General features: G+C 42.7%; 1 protein-coding gene and 1 non-coding gene across 5 annotated transcripts; one reads left to right on the forward strand and one right to left on the reverse strand.

The window, feature by feature from the left end:
* Positions 1-2,405: 2,405 nt before the first annotated feature.
* LOC120097580 (small nucleolar RNA SNORA16B/SNORA16A family) lies at positions 2,406-2,547 on the reverse strand. The gene has a single exon (XR_015640540.1). It is a non-coding gene; the product is annotated as a small nucleolar RNA SNORA16B/SNORA16A family (small nucleolar RNA).
* A 3,378-nt stretch (positions 2,548-5,925) lies between these two features.
* Positions 5,926-19,962, forward strand: Zfp868 (zinc finger protein 868). 4 transcript variants are annotated; one of them, NM_001395045.1, is made up of 6 exons: positions 5,926-6,044; positions 8,084-8,158; positions 13,688-14,027; positions 16,790-16,916; positions 17,181-17,241; positions 18,359-19,962. In NM_001395045.1, exons 3-6 carry the CDS (start codon positions 13,989-13,991, stop codon positions 19,401-19,403), a joined length of 1,272 nt encoding a protein of 423 aa, NP_001381974.1. In that variant the 5' UTR covers positions 5,926-6,044; positions 8,084-8,158; positions 13,688-13,988; the 3' UTR covers positions 19,404-19,962. The 4 variants fall into 4 exon arrangements, with proteins under 4 accessions (NP_001381974.1, NP_001009538.1, XP_087445014.1 ...); XM_087588888.1 differs by lacking the exon at positions 5,926-6,044 and adding an exon at positions 6,305-6,403 and having other exon boundaries at positions 18,359-19,953; NM_001009538.2 differs by lacking the exon at positions 8,084-8,158.
* Positions 19,963-20,201: the final 239 nt, after the last annotated feature.

Below are 20,201 nucleotides of genomic sequence, written 5' to 3' on the forward strand. Positions count from 1 at the left end.
CTGTTGTTATGTCTCCCTTTTCATTTCTGATTTTGTTAATTTGGACACACTCTCTGTGCCCTCTGGTTAGTCTGGCTAAGGGATTATCTATTAAATAACCAGTTCCTGGTTTTGTTGATTCTTTGGATAGTTCTTTTTGTTTCTACTTGGTTGCTGTCAAGCTGCTGACATATGCTCTCTCCTGTTTCTTTCTGCAGGCACTCAGAGGTATGAGTTTTCCTCTTAGCACAGCTTTCATTGTGTCCCATAAGTTTGGGTATGTTGTGTCTTCATTTTCATTAAATTCTAAAAAGTCTTTAATTTCTTTCTTTATTTCTTCCTTGACCAAGTTGTCATTGAGTAGAGCATTGTTCAACTTCCATGTATATGTGGGCTTTCTGTCATTATTGTTGTTATTGAAGACCAGTCTTAGTGTGTGGTGATCTGATAGGATGCATGGGATTATTTCAATCTTCTTGTATCTGTTGAGGTTTGTTTTGTGACTGATTATATGGTTCATTTTTGGGAAACTACCATGACGTTCAGAGAAGATGGTATATTCTTTTGTTTTAGGGTGAAATGTTCTATAAATATCTGTTAAATCCATTTGGTTCATAACTTCTGTTAGTTTCTCTATGCCTCTGTTTAATTTCTGTTTCCATGATCTGTCTGTTGATGAGAGTGAGTTGAAATCTCCTACTATTACTGTGTTAGGTGCAATGTGTGCTTTGAGCTTTAGTAAGTTTTTTTTTTAAATGTATGTAGGTGCCCTTGCATTTGGAGCATAGATATTTAGGATTGACGGTTCATCTTGCTGGATTTTTCCTGTGATGAATATGAAGTGTCCTTTCTTATCTTTTTTGATAACTTTTGGTTAAAAGTCAATTTTATTCGATATTAGAATGGCTACTCCATCTTCTTTCTTGGGACCATTTTGCTTAGAAATTTGTGTTCCAGCCTTTTACTCTGAGGTAGGGTCTGTCTTTGTCACTGAGTCGTGTTTCCTGTATGCAGCAAAATGCTGGGTCCTCTTTCCATATCCTGTCTGTTAGTCTAAGTCTTTTTATTGGGGAATTGAGTCCATTGATGTTAAGAGATATTAAGAAATAGTGTTTTTTTTTTCGTTATTTTTATTTTTAGAGGTGGAATTATATCTGTGTGGCTCTCTTCTTTTAAGTTTGTTGCAAGGAGATTATTTTCTTGATTTTTTTAGCATGTAGTTTCCCTCCTTATATTAGAGTTTTCAATCTGTTTTTCTTTATAGGGCTGGATTTGTGGAAGGATATTGTGTAAATTTGGTTTTGTCGTGGAACATCTTGGTTTCTTCGTCTATGTAATCGAGAGTTTTGTTGGACATAGTAGCCTGGGCTGCTATTGTTGTTCTCTTAGGGTTGTATGACATCTGCCTATGATCTTCTGGCTTATAAAGTCTCTGGTGAGAAGTCTGGTGTAATCTGATAGGTCTGCCTTTATATGTTACTTGACCTTTCCCCTATTCTTTCTTTGTTTTGTGTATTTGGTGTTTTGACTATTATGTGATGGGAGGAATTTCTTTTTCTGGTCCAGTCCATTTGGAGTTCTGTAGACTTCTTGTATGTTTATGGATACTTTTTTCTTTAGGTTAGGGAAGTTTTCTTCTATAATTTTATTGAAGGTATTTACTGGCCCTTTAAGTTGGGAGTCTTTGCTCTCTTCTATACCTATTATCTTCAGGTTTGGTCTCTCATTGTATCCTGGATTTCCTGGATGTTTTGGTTTTGGAGATTTTTGTGTTTTACATTATCTTTGACAATTGTGTTGATATTTTTTATGGTATCTTCTGCCTCTGAGATTCTCTCTTCTATTATATTCTATTGTGATGCTTGCGCCTATGACTCCTGATCTCTTTCCTAGGTTTTCTATCTCCAGGGCTGTCTCCCTTTGTGATTTCTTTACTGTTTCTTTTTCCGTTTTTATTGGCTCATATCACACATGTGCTGATTTTAATTTATGGTTTCTTGAGACAAAGTTCTTTTCTTTTTAAAATTTTTAACTCTTTATTGGTTCTTTGTGAATTTTACATTATGCACCCCAACCGCTCTCTTATCCCCATCTCTCTCTTTTTTAAGGATTTATGTATATGAGTACACTGTAGCTGTCTTCAGACACACCAGAAGAGGGCATCAGATCCCATTACAGATGATTGTGAGCTACCATGTGGTTGAATTGAACTCAGGACCTCTGGAAGTAGTCAGTGCTCTTAACCACTGAGAGACTGCAGTGAGAAAACGTTTTTCAATGCAGGCCTGGTTGGCCTGAACTGTTAGTCGGCAGATTAGGCTCAGAGGCTCACCTGCCTCCTGAGTGCTGGAATAAGAGCCACGGGCCACAACAGTTTGTTTCGAATAATAAAGATCCCTACATACTCTGGAGAAATCTTAAAATGAAGCTGTCTTTTCCCAAAATGATCAGTTACAGGAAACAGAGCTGCAACCATCAAGGAAAATTGTTTCTCTGGTTTTTTTTTTTTTTTTTTTTTTTTACCACAGCAGCTATGTAGAAGACGCTGCAGCTTCGATAAGGTTCGATAAGGGCCACCTATTTCCATTTTTAAATCCTGGATGGTTTTGTTCAATTCCTTCACATGTTTGGTTGTGTTTTCCTGTAATTCTTTAAGGGATTTTTGTGTTTTCTCTTTAAGGGCTTCTACTCATTTACCTGTGTTGTCCTGTATTTCTTTAAGGGAGTTATTTATGTCCTTCTTAAAGTCCTCTATCATCATCATGAGATGTGATTTTAAATCCCAATCTTGCTTTTCTGGTGTGTTGGGATATCCAGTATTTGCTTTGGTGGGAGAACTGGGCTCTGATGATGCCAAGTAGTCTTGGTTACTGTGGCTTAGGTTCCTGTGCTTGCCTCTCACCATCAGGTTGTCTCTGGTGTTAGTTGTCTTGCTGTCTGTGACAGTGGCTTGACCCTCCTGTAGGCCTGTGTGTAAGCACTCCTGTAGACCTGTTTTCTTTCCGCAGGATCTGGGAACTGAGAGCTGCTCCCATGTTTGTGTGTCCTGAGGCCACCAGGTAGGTCGTTTGGAGCAGAAGAGTTGGTCTTACCTCTGCTCTCAGGTCTGTTGGCACTCCTGGCAACTGGCTTTCAGCTCTGGGCGCAGGCAGAAACTGGAAGGGTCCTGACCTTGACTGCTCCTATTTTCCTGTGCCCAGAGGGCACAGAGGCACTAGGGGGGGCTCCTCTTGGGCCAGGAATGTGAGCAGAAGGTTGCCTCCTCTGAGCTCTCAGGACTGTCCACACTTCTCTCAGAAGAGAGATTTGGATTTGGGTACAGAGGGCTGTGGGACTGGTTTAGTTCTGGGCGCAGGCATAAACTGGAAGCTCAATGTATCTTCTTTGTATCATAAACTGGAAGCTCAATGTATCTTCTTTGTATCTTCTTCCAACTCTATCTCCACATCCTCCAGGCCCCACATCATGTCCCTCTCCAAGTTCATGCCTCTGTCCTCTTTATTTTCTCCCTCAGACCGTTGATACTGCTGTTGAAATGCTGACTGACCAGTTGGCCTGATGATGTGGAGGTGACTATCGCTGCAGTGGGTTTACCCCTGCACTCTCCATGCCTCGCCCATGACTTTCACAGTAATCCTCATCCCCCACCCCTCGCTCCTTCTCCAGCCTCCTTCCATGAGGTTCCTGAGCCTTGCTGGTAGGAGATTGATCTAGCGGCCTCCTTCAGGGCTGAGCAGTCAGCAGCTACTTATTCTCAGTACTTTGAACACTTAGGAGTCTGTGCTGCGGGGAGCAGGGCTCTGGCTGAGGTTGAGAGAAGCACTACAGCGTGTGAATAAGCATGAATGTGTAGAAGGCACTGTGACAGCGTGTCCATTTCACAACAGTGGTGTGTTCCCTGTCGAAACCAGATGACCTGCCTGAAGGCTGTGCACTGTGCTGCAGGTTCCCAGCTTTTCTGAGCTGTCACTCATGCTGGGGTGGGCTTTGGTGATGCAGCTGTCTTTCAGTCATTTCTGGCCCCATAAGGAAGCCCAGGAAAGCCACTGGTTTACAAGGTTGAACTTCGGTGGTATTTGTACTTTGGTGTGTTGTGGGATCCCTGTTGGCTTGTTCGTTGCTTCTCCCTAGGAAAAGTTTTGTCACCCAACAGCATTGTCTACTCATGTAGGGCAACAGTTTAACCTTTTCTTTTTATTTAAAATTTAAAAATGTACATAAAGATAAAATAAAGTGAATAAAATAAAAATAAAAATGTCTGAGAAGTTGCGGTGCACAGCTCTAATCCCAGCACTTGGAAGGCAGAGTCAGGTAGATGATCTCTGAGTTTGGGCTCAAAGCCTGGGCTACACAGAGAGACCCTGTCTTGGAAAAACAACAATAATCAAACAAACATAAAAAAAAAAACAAAACAACCCCAAACTGAAAACTAAACAAAAGCAACACCAACCCCAATAACAACAAAACAAACAAATAAAAAACAACCAACAAACAAAAACTCCAAACCAAAAAAAAAAAAAACAAAAACAAAAACAAAAACCCCAAACAATCCCACTCCCAAAACAAAGCAAAACTAAACTAAGGAGCTGGAGTGATGGCTTAGTCGTTGAGAACACTGGATGCTCTTCCAGAGTTCCTAAGTTCAATTCCCAGCACCCATAAAAATGGTGTCTCTTAATCTCCTATAGTGTGATCTGGTGTCCTCTTCTGGTCTACAGACATACATGCAGGTAGAACACTGTATACATTAAAAACCAAAACCAAAACCAAAACCAAACCAACCAAACAAGCAGACCAACCAAAAAACAAAAATAAGACAGGATCTCACTCTGTAGCTCTGACTAGGCTGGAACTTGCCACGTGGACCACATTGGCTTAAAACCTCTGTGGCCTTTGTTCCCATTAGCATGTTTTCTGGTGTCCTTGTCCAGGTCATGACTGATGAGACTTCTGACATTTCTAGGAAAGTCTGTCAGACACATGCCTGTCAGCCCTGAATGTGGTCTTTTCAGTGCTGTGCCTATCCGCCATTTTCACTGATAACTCCTCATTATCTTCATGCTACCTATGTCCTGTTAGATTGTTCACTTCCTCCACTGTGTCTTCAAGCTCAGCCATTCAGTTCTCTCCTTGGTCTATTCTATTGATGAGGCTAACCACAGTTTTTTATTTCCACATTTCAGACTGGCTTTTCTCTATGTTGAGTTCCTCTTTCATACTGTCCACTGCCTTCTGTATTTTGTTCAGTTGTCTGTGTCTTTGAACATACTTAAAATCATCATTTGAGTTCTCATTCTGGGATATCATCTAACTCGCTCTCACTAGATGCCATTGCTGCTGTAGAGTTGATGTGTAAATATTTATTTTACATGCAATACATGTGAGCCTACATGAGTGTATGTGCAGCACATTTGTAGACTGAACCATTCAATGACGGACAACTTTTTAGTTTGAGGTAGGGTCTCATTGTGTAGACCAAGCTGGCCTAGATCTCATAGAGATCTGCCTGCTTCTGCCTCTAGAGTGCTGGATTAAAGTCATGATCAGCTTTTAATTAGGTTTTTTTTTTTTTTTTTTTTTGAGTGTCATGCCGCAGAGACTGGCCTCAAAACTACTACGTAGTGGAAAATGACCTTGAATTTATGACTTTCTGATCTTTGTCACTGGTGGCGAACTTGTTCCTAGGTATACAGAGTCATAAAACTGGCTTGACATGGTCAACTATTTACTGGTCATTCAGTAGGGCACACCTAGAAGTACACACAAAAGCCATGAGCCTATGTTGACACCTGCTGGCCACCACAACACTAAACAATGGGCTCTAGCCTCACAGCCTAAGAGCGTCCAGAGGAGCCGCTCGTGTCACTCAGCCCACGCAGAGCAGATCTAGCCAATCAAGATCTCCAGGCAGGTTGTCCAATCAGAAGCTCCTGGGAGGCGGGGAGCGGGTTCTTTTCGGCCGCCATGCTAGCTAAAGGTTCTTAACCAAGCCTGAGAAAGGCCGTTGTGGGAGTCCCTGCTTGGAGCTGAGAGGGGAGCACGGGCGAGTTCGGAGCCGCGCCATGGTGAGCGAGGGCCGCTGTCCTCTGACGGGAGGAGCGATCGGTTGAGCCGCGGAAGCCGGGGTGGTGGGCCCGCCCCGGGGCTTGGCCAGTGGGCGCGGGGACAGAGGGACTGCGACCCCTAGGCCTCTGCCTGAGCCCGTAGGTACTTCCGCCCTGATCCTCTTCCGCGTCAGAGCTGAGCCGGAGGCCCCGCCCTGCGGGGGGAGGGAGGGAGCCAGTGCACTGATGACGTCACGACTCGGGCTGGCGCGCACAGCCTTGTTTTAGTATTGCGCTTGCTAGTAAGGCTGCTTGCTAGACTAAGGCTGTCTGGGTTCTTTGTGCTGCCTTCGAGAAGTTCTGAACTTTGCGTTCCACATGTAAGTATGGGACCCTCTTTAGGTTAATTTTGCGACATTTGTAAAGTCCAGTGAGTTTCTTTGCAAAGGTGTTTAGAAACAGCTCTGGGAAATATGACTTGTCTCATTGAATTTATTTTGTTCTGTCAAACATCCTTTGATTATATTTTTGTTTTTATTTCTGCTTATGCATTTGTGGGCTTGCTAGTTTTCCCTCCCACAAATAGTGCATTGTTTTGAGTACTGACCTTCGCTGAGAACTGTTAGCAAGTGTTGTGGTTGACTCCTCTGTATTGTGTTCACCATTCTGGGTCTTCTCTTCATTTCCACGCATATAACTCACTTGCTGTTACTTTATCTTAGGGTTTTTATTGGACGTATGCTGAGCTTCTAGTTTTAACTGAGAGCTGACATTGAGATTTCCTGTCATGAGCATCTATATTTCTATGCTAGAAATATAGATGGGCACATTTGTATCCTCCGAAAGTATCAGAATGTTTTTGAATAACAATAAATTTGAAAGGTTTTGATGGCAGCAATTTGCCAGATGATTTCACTTTTGTAATCGGGACAAGGCCAATGTGGGATTTATTTTAGTCTTAATTATTAATATGAATTCTTATGTCACAAACACAGTATATCTATGCATATATTTAGTTTATAAAATGAATACAGGTAAAAGGCTTAGAAGTAGGCTGATAGATATGTAGGTAGAGCTTGTCTAATAAGGAACTCCAAACAACTTGTGCCACAGGGAGGAAGCCTTTGACAAGTCCCAGGGAGGACTCAGGCTTGTCAGCTTTGCTGACAGTTCTAGATAGAAAGCAGAAACAGGCTCTAAGGACAGGCAACTGTGGGCTCAGGTCCAGGTTTAGGTAGGGAATAGGTGGAGGACCAGGCAGTTGAATAGACTGCGTCAAGGGACCTAGTTGAATTGAAACCTCAGAGATAGGAGTTCCTGCTTGTCCTTTCTTGATTCATATGCCAGGTATCAGATCATAGGTTGGTTTGGGGCTAGACATCCTAGGAGTAGTAGGTGTTTATCACTTTAAGAAGCCAGGAGAGGGAAAACCTTTCCTGGTTTTCCTGATAGCATTGTAATACATTCACGTGCCCCTCTAGTCTCAGCTCACCCTGATAAACTTATAGAGTAGCTCCCTTTCTGTTCTCAGGAACAAGCCTTAGGAGTCTGTGCTATCTGGGTGAACAGATAGTATTGTTTGAGCATGAACCGGCTGTAATCATTCTCTTCCCTCAAAATGGAGTCAAATGGAGTCACTCAGGGCCAGGCATTGCCTGGAAAGCCACAGTTTTTTTTTTTTTTTTTTCACAGCATGGGACAGGACACAGCAAACTGTGGCCTTCAACACTTGATGTCCAGGATCCTACAGTGGCATTCCCTGTATTAGGTTCATTGCTTTCTTTGGTGATTTATAGTGTGAGGCTGGAGAGCTGACTTAGTGGCTAAGAGCTCTGCTGCTCTTGTAGGTGGATTTCCAGTGATTACGTGAAGGCTTACACCCATCCTTAACTTCAGGCCGAAGGAGATCTAAAGCCCCCTTCTGGCCTTCATTGTCACCAGGCATGAATGTCGGGGGGGCAAAACACCTATATGTATAAAATGCATAATTCAAAAATAAGGAATTTGTAGTTACTCTCTGCAGGCCTCCCCCTCCCAACCCATTATTTTTGTCTCTTTAGACAAAGTCTCACCGTGTGACCTGTGTGACCAGGGACTCTGGAACTCACAGCAACCTGCCCGCCTCTGCCTTTCGAGTATGTGCAGCACCACACCCAGCCTGTCTGCAGTTCTTTGTTCCGTCTGGGTTTACTTTTCTCTGTGCCGTTCATCTTTACTGATATACAAGCAGGCCAGTGTTTTTATTTTCACATCCTATGGCTTATTGCCAATGTACAGGAGCAGGGCAGAATTGTGTATCCTATACATTTGCTATGGTATCAATGTAGTTCCTTGAATTTTTATTGATTTTTGAGATTTTCTTTGGGCAAAACCATTTTTTTTTTAATTTCTTCTGAAAAAGCTTACTTCTCCTTTTGTTGACATACAGTCTTATTCTCCCTTAAATATAGCATGATCATGATTTAAAATTATTTTTATATTTATTTCTATGGGTGTATTGCCTGTGTTTAAGTCTGTGTACTGGTGTCTGGGGAGGGTTGAGGAGGGTATTAGATCCCCTGGAACTGGTGTTACAGACAGCTGTGAGCCACCAGGGTGCTGGGAATTGAACCCGGGTCCTCTGGAGGAGCAGCCAGTGCTTTGACGTTGGAGCCGTCCCTGCAGCCCGTTCATATGACTTTTGTTATTTACTTGTGGATGATAGGTTCCATTGGTTTTTAAGTTTTCGTGGGGAGGTGCATGTTGGGAATTGAACTCTGGTTCTTGTGTGCTCTGCCATTGAGCTTCATCCAACAGCTTGAATTTTGACGTTAGTTTTGCACACCTGTCTTAATTTCTTACTGCAGTAAGTTTGTTCTTGATTTGTTTTAGTTAATTTCTGTGTTATGTAGGTAGGTCCTTGTGCAGGTAAGTATGGTCTTAAATTCCCGCTTCTCTTGCTGCCCTCAAAGTTCTGGAGTAGCAGTATGAGTCATGATACTTTTTTCTCCTTAAGATTTTTATGATTTAAATAAGTTTCCCCTTTAACAATTTCATACTTGTATACAGTGCGTGCTTTCGTACTCCAGCGCAACTCCAGTCCACCTTATCACTGCAGTTCCCTTTCTGATCTCCTTTCTTAAATTCTGTGTTGGAGCTCACTGAACTCACCAGGATTTTCTGAGTTTGGAACTAGTCACTGGAGCTGGGTGGGCACCTCAGCTGATGCATAACTAAAGACCATGACTTCTTTTTCCAGACTCTGTCAGTGGTTAATAATTCAAGGAAGAGTAGTTGAGCACTGCAGGCCCCTCCCCGACCCGTAATTGACTGGTTTGGTGCTGTTTTGAGTACTCCTATTGGATGTGACCACAACTACTATGAGGTCATGACAGCACTGTCACCGCTATGCCCAGAAGTGAGGACTTCATAGCCCTTCTCTCTCTCCTCTCCTGCTCATACAGTTTTTCACCCCCTTCTGTGCTGTGATCCCTAAGAGATAATAGTATAAATGTCCTATTCAGGGCTGGAGAAATGACTCAGAAATTAAGAGCACTGGCTGCTCTTTCAAAAGACCACAGTTTAATTCCTACCATTTACATGGTGGCTCACAACCATTTGTAACTCCAGTTCCTCTTCTGCACGAGCATGTTGCATAGAAACACATAAAGTCATAACATCCACACTTGCAAATCAAAGTAAAATATCAAAACCAAAATTAAAAGTAATTTTAAAAATGTCCTATTTGGGTTGAGCATTTAGCTGTCACTTATTCTCAGCTCTTTGAACGCCCCTGCATCCTGTGTTCACTGACATTCATTGCAAAAGGAGGCCTCTGTGATTAAGACTAGGAGCAGCATTTGTTTGTGGTATGAACAAAGATGTTTAGAAAGTGACCTGGCTCTAGGACAGTGTAGCTAAAGTCTGTTAGTAAGTTTATTCCTAGAGGCGTGAGTTTTTGGGCAGGTTTACAGTGTTAGGTATGGATTTCCTCTTGGGAAGCAAGTCTCAAATCCAGTCAGAGAATGGTGGGTTATTCCTCTAACAGCTTGTTTAAAACTACATAGGACCCAGAGTCCTAGTCACTGTTCTATTGCTGTGAAGGGACACCATGACCATGGCAACTTTTATAAGCAAAGCTTGAAATTGGGACAAGCATACAGTTTCAGAGGTTTAGTTCATTATCATGACAAGGAGCGTGGTGGCCTGCAGAAGACATGGTGCTGGAGAAGTGACTGAGAGTTCTACATCCAGATCTCAGGAAGAGAGGCACTGAGACTGGCATGGGCTTTTGAAACTTCAAAGTCCACCTCCAGTGACACATTCCCTCCAACAAGGCCACCTATTCCAACAAGGCCATGCCTCATAATCCTTCTCAAGTAGTGCTACTCCCTGATGACTATGCATTCAGATACAGGAGCCTCTGGGGGGGGGGGGTCATTCTTTTTTTTTTTACATTTATAAAAATATTGTTTTTTTAATCTTTATTGAGTATTTCTTTCTTTCTTTCTTTCTTTTTGTTTTTAGATTTATTCATTATATATAAGTACACTGTAGCTGTCATCAGATACACCAGAAGAGGGCATCGGATCTCTTTTACAGATGGTTGTGAGCCACCATGTGGTGGCTGGGAATTGAACTCAGGACCTCTGGAAGAGTAGTCGGGTACTCTTAACCGCTGAGCCATCTCTCCAGCCCCTTATTGAGTATTTCTTATTTACATCTCGATTGTTATTCCCCTTCCCGGTTTCCGGGCCAACATCCCCTTAACCCCTCCTCTTCTCTATGGGTGTTCACCTCCCCATCCTCCCCCATTACCGCCCTCCCCCCAACAATCATGTTCACTGAGGGTTCAGTCTTGGCAGGACCAAGGGCTTCCCCTTCCACTGGTGCTCTTACTAGGCTATTCATTGCTACCTATGAGGTTGGAGCCCAGGGTCAGTCCATGTATAGTCTTTGGGTAGTGACTTAGTCCCTGGAAGCTCTGGTTGGATGGCATTGTTGTTCATATGGGGTCTCAAACCCCTTCAAGCTCTTTCAGTCCTTTCTAAGATTCCTTCAATGGGGGTCCTATTCTCAGTTCAGTGGTTTGCTGCTGGCATTCGCCTCTGTATTTGCTGTATTCTGGCTGTGTCTCTCAGGAGAGATCTACATCCGGTTCCTGTCAGCCTGCACTTCTTTGCTTCATCCATCTTATCTAACTGGGTGGCTGTATATGTATGGGCCACATGTGGGGCAGGCTCTGAATGGGTGTTCCTTCTGCCTCTGTTCTACACTTTGCCTCTCTACTCTCTGCCAAGGGTATTCTTGTTCCCCTTTTAAAGAAGGAGTAAAGCATTCGTATTTTGATCATCTGTCTTGAGTTTCATGTGTTCTGTGCATCTAGGGCAATTCAAACATTTGGGCTAATAGCCACTTATCAATGAGTGCATACCATGGGTGTTTTTTCTGTGATTGGGTTACCTCACTCAGGATGATATTTTCCAGATCCATCCATTTGCCTATGAATTTCATAAAGTCATTGTTTTTGATAGCTGAGTAATATTCCATTGTGTAGATGTACCACATTTTCTGTATCCATTCCTCTGTTGAAGGGCATCTGGGTTCTTTCCAGCTTCTGGCTATTATAAATAAGGCTGCTATGAACATAGTGGAGCACGTGTCTTTGTTATATGTAGGGGCATCTTTTGGGTATATGTCCAAGAGAGGTATAGCTGGGTCCTCAGGTAGTTCAATGTCCAATTTTCTGAGGAACCTCCAGACTGATTTCCAGAATGGCTGTACCAGTCTGCAATCCCACCAACAATGGAGGAGTGTTCCTCTTTCTCTACATCCTCGCCAGCATTTGCTGTCAGCTGAGTTTTTGATCTTAGCCATTCTCACTGGTGTGAGGTGAAATCTCAGGGTTGTTTTGATTTGCATTTCCCTTATGACTAAAGATGTTGAACATTTCTTTAGGTGTTTCTCAGCCATTCGGCATTCCTCAGCTGTGAATTCTTTGTTTAGCTCTGAACCCCATTTTTTAATAGGGTTATTTGTCTCCCTGCGGTCTAACTTCTTGAGTTCTTTGTATATTTTGGATATAAGGCCTCTATCTGTTGTAGGATTGGTAAAGATCTTTTCCCAATCTGTTGGTTGTCGTTTTGTCCTAACCACAGTGTCCTTTGCCTTACAGAAGCTTTGCAGTTTTATGAGATCCCATTTGTCGATTCTTGATCTTAGAGCATAAGCCATTGGTGTTTTGTTCAGGAAATTTTCTCCAGTGCCCATGTGTTCGAGATGCATTCTGGGGGGCCATTCTTATTCTAGCCACCACACCCAATTATTACATTCCTAGGCATATACTCACAGGACTCGATCTCCTACTGCAGTATACGGCATACGATATACCGTATGCAGGAAGATACCCTACTATAGAGAGACTCTCTCAACCATGCTTATCACTGTTTTATTCAAAATCTCTAGAAAATGAGGACTGCTTAGATGCCCATCAGTGATGAATGGATAGTGAAGATGTGGTATACATATATGTAATGGATGTGTGTGTGTGTGTGTGTGTGTGTGTATGCGTGTACATGTACATGTGTACGCACACCCTAATTGATTTTTATGGTGGGCTGGTAGCTTTGTACTTCAAATTCAGAAGTGTTTGCTTTTCTGAGACACATTGAACCAGATTGGTGTAAATTTGTCTTTGTATTTTTTTTTTTCTTTTTTCTTTTTTTTTTTCGGAGCTGGGGACCGAACCCAGGGCCTTGTGCTCGCTAGGCAAGCGCTCTACCGCTGAGCTAAATCCCCAACCCCTTTGTCTTTGTATTTTAAGACTGTGTCTCTATTAAACTCACTCTGTGTACCAGGCTTGATCTCTGGGGACTCTTGCCTGTTTCCTGAGTAAGAGGATTTAAGGTGTGCCTCACAGCGCTCAGCTTGGTGTGAGTCCTGATTGCTTGTCCCTCCCATCCTCTCTGGTTTGTTTGTTTTGTTTTCATTTCATTTTTTAAAGTTTTCCCTTTGAAATTTTATTTCTTGATTTTTATGACTTTATTACTTGGTTTTCTTTTCATTGATACATTGCTCAATCTTTATAACTAAAACACTGAGCTATGTGACGAGAGTTCAGTGAGAACATGGACAATAGAAAGATAAAGAGAGCGCCGAGCCGCTGGCCTTCAGAGGGGCTCTGAGAAAGGTACATATTCCTGATGGTACGAGTGAAGTATTGCTAGAAAAGCTCAGAATAATAAAAACAGAGCTGATCACTTCAAAACCTCAAAACCTTTACCATGTGTGGCTCCAGTGAGCTTGGCTCTCAGCTGGAGCGGCCCAACTCAGGTGGGAAAGGCCTTCTGAGCCCAGGGGAGTTAGCAGAGCTTGCATCAAGGTTGTGTGCAAGGTTGGGCCAGCCATGTGATAGGAACGGCCAGGGATAGATGTGAAAACCAGTAGTTAAAGTGCACTTGCTGATGATGGCGCCTGAGACACATTTAGTCAGAGGTGAGACTAGCGTGAGGGGAGCCTGTGGGCGGAGACAGCGGAGAAAGGCAGAGTCTGAAGCTGAGAGGGTGCACGGTGCTCAGTGGTGCACAGGTCCTGAACACTGCTGGTTGCTTGTGTGATGTCTGATCATTACTGTCTACTTGAATGCCTCTGGAATCAACTAAGAGGCCTGTCTCTGTGTCTGCCAGGAAATTTCAGGGAGGATTAACTGAGGTGAGAAGACCCCCGTCGTCTTACAGTAGGTGGCACTTTGAGAAGGAAGTCCACAGAAGGAGCAGTGTTTGTTCCTGCTTGCCTTCACTTCTTGCTGGTGAGTGCATCTGCCCCATTGCCACTGCTGCTGCCACCCTTCCCTGACATTGGAGCCAGTGTCTTGGGCCTCCAGTGTGGACTGAAGACCACTGAAGAAGCTTCCGGGCGTCTTCTGAGCCCCTAGTGCCAGATTGGAGCTCCCGAGGCTTCCAGCCCTGTGGATGGAGCCTCTCCATCATGGAGACCCCCATTGTTGGACTATCCCGGCCTGATCAGGTAAGTTGTAAATTAGATAAAGTAATATATTAAGTTCCCTTCTTATTTGCTCTTTTATTTCTGTCCTCAAGAGAATACTGACTCAGGTAGCTAGACCTGTGTCATTCTGTTTTCTTATATGTACCTTAAACATAGTTTAAAGTCATCATTCTCTTATTTAATTTGTGTTTTTTTTATTTTTAAAAACTTTTTTATTGGTTCTTTGGGAATTTCACATTATACACCCCAATCTCACTCATCTCCCCATCCCTCCATATCTATGCTCTGTCCTTGCAAACCCCCACTCCTAAAGAAAAGAAAGGAAAACACAAACAAGACGATATCACCACGGAAGCTGCCCCATGTGCACACTTGTCTAAACAGCTTCCCTTGCAGTGGTCCATTTTCTCAAAGGAAGAAGCCACTGGCCCACTGGCACTTGTATTTGTTACTGGCTCTGTTGGTGTAACTCACCCTTTCCCAAGGAGCAGGGACAGCAACTGCCTTTTGAGTCTCCAGTTCTGCCTCTCTTCATGGCGCACAAACCAGTTGGCTCCTCTGTCTTCCATTTCTCTACCACCTCTTTGCTCACTTCCTGTAGTGTTCTTGCTGTGTTCTGCTTTTTTAAATTTTAACAATTTTATTTTATGTACTTGGGTTTTGCCTGCGTGTAGTCTGTGTGTGGGTCAGATCCTCTGGAACTGCAGGTATAGATGGTGTGAGCTGCCATTTAGGTGCTGGGAATCGAACCTTGTCCTCTGGAAGAGCAGCCATTGCTCTTAACTGAGGCATCTCTCCTGCCCTGATCATTCTCTGTTTTGGAGTTGACATGTTCGTTACTCTCTTCTGAGTCTTCTGTTTTCTTCATAATTGAAGACTTGAAATAATCACCTAAAATAGCGTGCTTCATACCAACAAGAAATGTCACTAGAAATTTGGGGAGTTCTGTCGGATTTGCACATGGGAAATTTTAGTCTCATTACTAAGAAGAATTTAAGGGTGACTGAAGAGATGGGTCAGTGGTTAAGAGCAGAGGACCCAGAATCAGTTCCTAGAACTTACATGGCAGGTCACAACTGCTGTAACTCTAGTTCCAAGGTATCCGGTGCTTGACCTCTGTGTGCACTTGCATGCACATGGTGCACATACACACACATGCACACATATAGGCATACACACAGAGTGATTTTTTGGAAGGATTTAAGAGCTGTCTCAAAGCTTAAGGACAGTTCTATCTATGAATCTAAAAGAAATCCTCAGGACTGACAAGCTGTAAGTTCTGGCAGCTATTGGGAAGGGGAGATGGATAGGAGAAGAAAAAAAAAAAAAACCCAAAACACCAAAAACAAACAAACAAAAAACCAAAGCACAGTGTCTTTTGAGTAAATTGGCATAGTGGTCAGTCTCATGGCAGATAAGCCTAGAGTACCAGAAAAACCATATTTGGGCTCTGGCCAGCATTCTGAAGAAAAGGAAGTTACCCAGGAGAGTCTCGTGGCATCCATTGGCAATGACACAGGGAGCCCTTGCTCTGTTTGCAACTATTAAGTGTTGATTTAATTTCTTTCCTACCTGTGTACGTGCACATTTATACATTTAATCTCTCTTCTTGATAGTCTTCAAATAATTTGTCTGTTTCATTTAAGCTACCCCATCTCCATTTATTCCTTTATGATTGTTGGACTAAATTGATCATTTCAACGAATTTGTTAATTTCATATAGGTTACTAAGTTTGTGACCATGGAGTTGCTTATTTTTTTATTATTTTAATCATTTGAATGTGACATTGCCCCTATAAGTTCATATATAGGAACTCTTGGTCTCCAGTGTTTAGGTTGTATAGTAACTGATAGTATTTTTCAGAGATGCTGTATTTAATTTTTCCCTTTGTTTCACTTGTCACATTTGTGTTTCTCTGCATTATTTCCTCATTTTTTAGTTGTTAAAAAGTGAGCGTTGCTGGGTATGATAATACATACCTTTAATCCTGTCACTTGGGATGCTGAGGCAGGGGATTTCTGTGTGTTTGAGGCCAGCCTGGTCTACCTAGCAATCTACAGGTCGGCAAGCAAGGCTACATACTGAACTTTGTCTCAACAAAACAAAAACCAAAAACCAAAGTGAACGAGCGTTTGGGCCAGCAGTGCACCCACCACCAAGCCTGATAACCTGAGGAGCAAACTGACTCCCACGCTCGCAGAGTGCGTGTGCCCACGCACAGCAAGCATACACCAAATCCTTGTCTTAAAGAGCGTTTGTATGTGATTATGGGGTACCTTGGGAATCGGGTCTCTCTTCTCCAGGGTTCGACGTTTGTTGTTATAGGGTATCGTTCACTCCATGTTTAGGAACATTTCTGAAGTACTTGTTTCAGAGGTTCTATTATGTCAGTTCACTGAACTCCATGTTGTCTTTCTTTTAACCTTGTTTTCAGAAATTTCTTTGAATGTCAGGAATATCAAGGAATAGGCTTAAACTCTTGAGCATGAGTTTCCAAGGGCAGTAGCCTCCCGAGCCCGTGTTATGCTGCTGTGTGTATACGGGATAGGGTGCTCTGGGGACAGGAAAGGGAGTGAGGTGGGAAGCAGCACATCTCCTCCCTGGACGCAGTAGTGGAGCACGGGCTGTCCGCCATCTCTGAACATCACTCAGTGCTTTTACTGCACTTGTGTGCCATGGAATGAGTGTGTGGAAACCACAGAATTACACGGCCATACTGACAGTTGTGGACGGATGTGTCTTTCTCACCCACTCTTTCATATCCTAAAATGGAATGTTTTAGGGTTTGGTGAGCTTTGAGGATCTGGTGGTGCACTTCACTCAGGACGAGTGGGATTTGCTGGAAGCTTCTCAGAAGAGTCTCTATGGAGATGTGATGCTGGAGACCTTCAGGAACCTCACTGATACAGGCAAGACTGACCATGCCTTTAATCCCAGCAGTCAGGAGCAGAGGCCAGAGCATCTATATGAGTTTTAGGCCAGCCTCATCTACATAGTGAGTTGAAACCCTGTGTTAAACAAAACAAAAATATCTTATCTTCACTCCATAAACTGGTTTTCTGGTTATCGATGGGTGTTGGGATTTGGATGTGGAAAGGGAAGAATGTGGTGAAGAAATAGGTACAATACACATTCTAATAATTCATCACACATTCTCTGTGACCATGGTTTAGGATATGAATGGGAAGACCAGAAAATTGAAGATCATTGTGAAGATCCTGAAATAAATCTAAGGTAATTTGCATGCACAGGTGCAAAGAAATATTTCTTGTAGACATTTTAATATGCTGTAAAAGGTTTTGTTTTTGTTTTTTTTTTTTAAAAGATTTATTTTATTTATTTTATGTACAGCATTCTGCCTGCATATGTGACTGCAGGCCAGAAGAGGGCACCAGATCTCATTACAGATGGTTGTGAGCCACCATGTGGTTGCTGGGATTTGAACTCAGGACCTCTGGAAGAGCAGTCAGTGCTCTGAACCGCTGAGCCATCTCTCCAGCCCAAAAGTTTTGTTTTTAAGATTGATTTATTTGTTTGCTTTTGAGACAGCGTTTTTCTGTGTAGCCTTGGCTGTCCTAGAACTTACTCTGTAGACCAGGCTGATCTTGAACTCACAGAGCTCCACTTGCCTCTGCCTCCCAAGTGCTGGGATTAAAGGAGTGTGCCGCCATTGCCTGGCAATATTTATTTATCTTCATTTTATGTATGTTTTGTTGTGTGTTGTTTGCTGTGTGTTGTATGTTGTATGTCTGTGCACCATGTACATGCTATGTCCTTGGAAGCCAGAAGAGGGCATCAGATCCTCTGGAATTGGGTTTACACCTGTTTTTCCGCCCACCACGTTGGTGCTGTGAACTGAATCAGGTTTCTCTAGAGGAGCAGTCAGTTTCAAAGCGAGCCTTTTTTTCAGCCCCTATGCTATGAAAGTTAACCACAAACTAACAAAACAAATAACAAGTTTAAATTCATTTATCAGTAGAAAAATTACACCCCAAATATATTGGTCTTTCCCTGGAGCCAGTTCTGGTACCCTGCATTGACAAATGCAACTATTTCCATTGTAGGCTTATGGGAACCATATTATAAATTCATCAGTTCATTGATTTTCAGACTTGTCGTGTGAGGGCACACAGTTTGCTTGTTTTGGTAGCAGGCTGTCCAAGATGGTCTAATGAGCAGACAGGGGTAAAACAACTGTCACTAATGTGCTTGCCATTTCTCACAGAATTAGATTTGTAGACACTGTATGATACTGAGGAAGGCGGTCAGGGTGGAACACCTTATCCGTACACCAATCTCAACATGAGCCGAGATGTGGGAACATTTTCATGTGTCATTCATCTTTTAATAGGGACATCGTCTCTCACTCTGAGTACACACGTGAGTATGAACATGAGGAATATGAAGAGAAGCCGCCTGATGCTAATTTTCTCACAAGTGTCAAAGGATACGTGGGAGCTCACACTGTGAATGGACCTTCTGAGTGTGAGGTGTGTTTAAAATCCTATGGGCTTTATCACCTAACCTACAATGGACATCACAGCTATGAGTACAAGGAGTGTGTAGGAAGCCAGCCTGTACGGAAAAGTTATGAATGTAACCAGTGCGGTAAAACGCTGAGCTCTTACAATTCTCTTCAAAGACATCAGAAAATCCATGTAGAAGAAAGACCGTATAAGTGTCAACAGTGCAGTAAGGCCTTCAGATGCCTCAATGCCCTTCAGTCACATGAAAGAATTCATACTGGAGAAAAACCTTTCGAATGTAATCACTGTGGTACAGCATTTAGCAGACTTACTCACTTGCGATTGCATGAAAAAGTTCATACTGGAGAAAAACACTATGAATGTAAACAATGTAATATCGTTTTTAAGTCTCACAGCTCCTTTCACAGACATAAGATAATGCATGGAGAGACATTCTATAACTGTAAGGAGTGTGGTAAGTCCTTCATCTATCCCTCTCTACTTCAGATGCATGAGAGAACTCACACTGGTGAGAAGCCCTATGAATGTAAACTGTGTGGTAAATCTTTTAGATATCATTCTTCCATACGATTACATGAAAGAACGCACACGGGAGAAAAACCCTATGAATGTAAACACTGTGGAAAAGCCTTTACACGTCAGAGTTATCTTCAATTTCATGAACGAAGCCACACTGGAGAGAAACCCTATGAATGTAAAGAATGTGGTAAAGCCTTCACACATCGTTCTTACCTTCGATTACACGAAAGAAGACATACTGGGGAGAAACCGTACCAGTGCGTACAGTGTGGCCGATCCTTCAGCCGGCAGAGTTCCTTTAAGAGACACCAGTCTGTTCATGCTGTGGAAAACCCCTATAAATGTCAACAGTATCTAATTCCTTTATCCCTGTTTCCTTCAAATGCATGAAAGGATTTACACCAACACCAAACCTTATGCATGTGAACAGTGCGATGAAATGCTTATCCCTATTCACAGAAAACACATGTAAGAACTCAAAATAGTGATGAACCTAACATAGTATAGCCTTCAGGGGTCACAGGGACTTTTAACCCCACCACCCAGAAGTAGTACCACCCAAAGATGGTGTCCCCTGCCCTTCAACTCCCATATGAATTTGTGGAGACCATGTGTCCGAGGGAGAAGTAATGCAGAAGAAAGGCCAGAAAAGAGGGACCATCAGCCACAATAATTTAACTCCAGAGCCCTACAACCAAGAAAGTACATAGACTCCAGTGGATCGTCGTGAGGTTGTAGAACCTCTTCTAGCAAACGTAGGAAACCATTCCTACAATCACTAGACGATAGGTCTGCCCTTTGAATGAACTCTTTCCATTTCTAATGAAAACCCACGGACTCAAAACAGTGTTCTTGAGACACGTGCTTGAATCTACTCCTGTTCTGGGGAAAGTATTCTATGCTGTTACTCTCAAGTTCAATAAATCGGTATGTACTTTTAGTATTGCCACTTAGTACTCATTTCTTTGAAATAACCTTCATATCACATCATGACCCCCCTCCCGCCCCACTTCTGGGTAACAGAAAGGTGTTTATAGTTAATTTGAGGCTTTTTATTATATTTCTCCTTTATTGTTTGAGAATTTTATTTATGCATACACTGTATTTTGATTAAATCCTATCCCACTCCATCTTCTCTAGTGCCTCCCATACTTTCCCTCTCTCTCTCTCTCTCTCTCTCTCTCTCTC

This window comes from Rattus norvegicus, chromosome 16 (assembly GCF_021556685.1).
Source record: "Rattus norvegicus strain SHRSP/BbbUtx chromosome 16, alternate assembly SHRSP_T2T, whole genome shotgun sequence".
In the NCBI taxonomy this organism is placed as follows: Eukaryota; Metazoa; Chordata; class Mammalia; order Rodentia; family Muridae; genus Rattus; species Rattus norvegicus.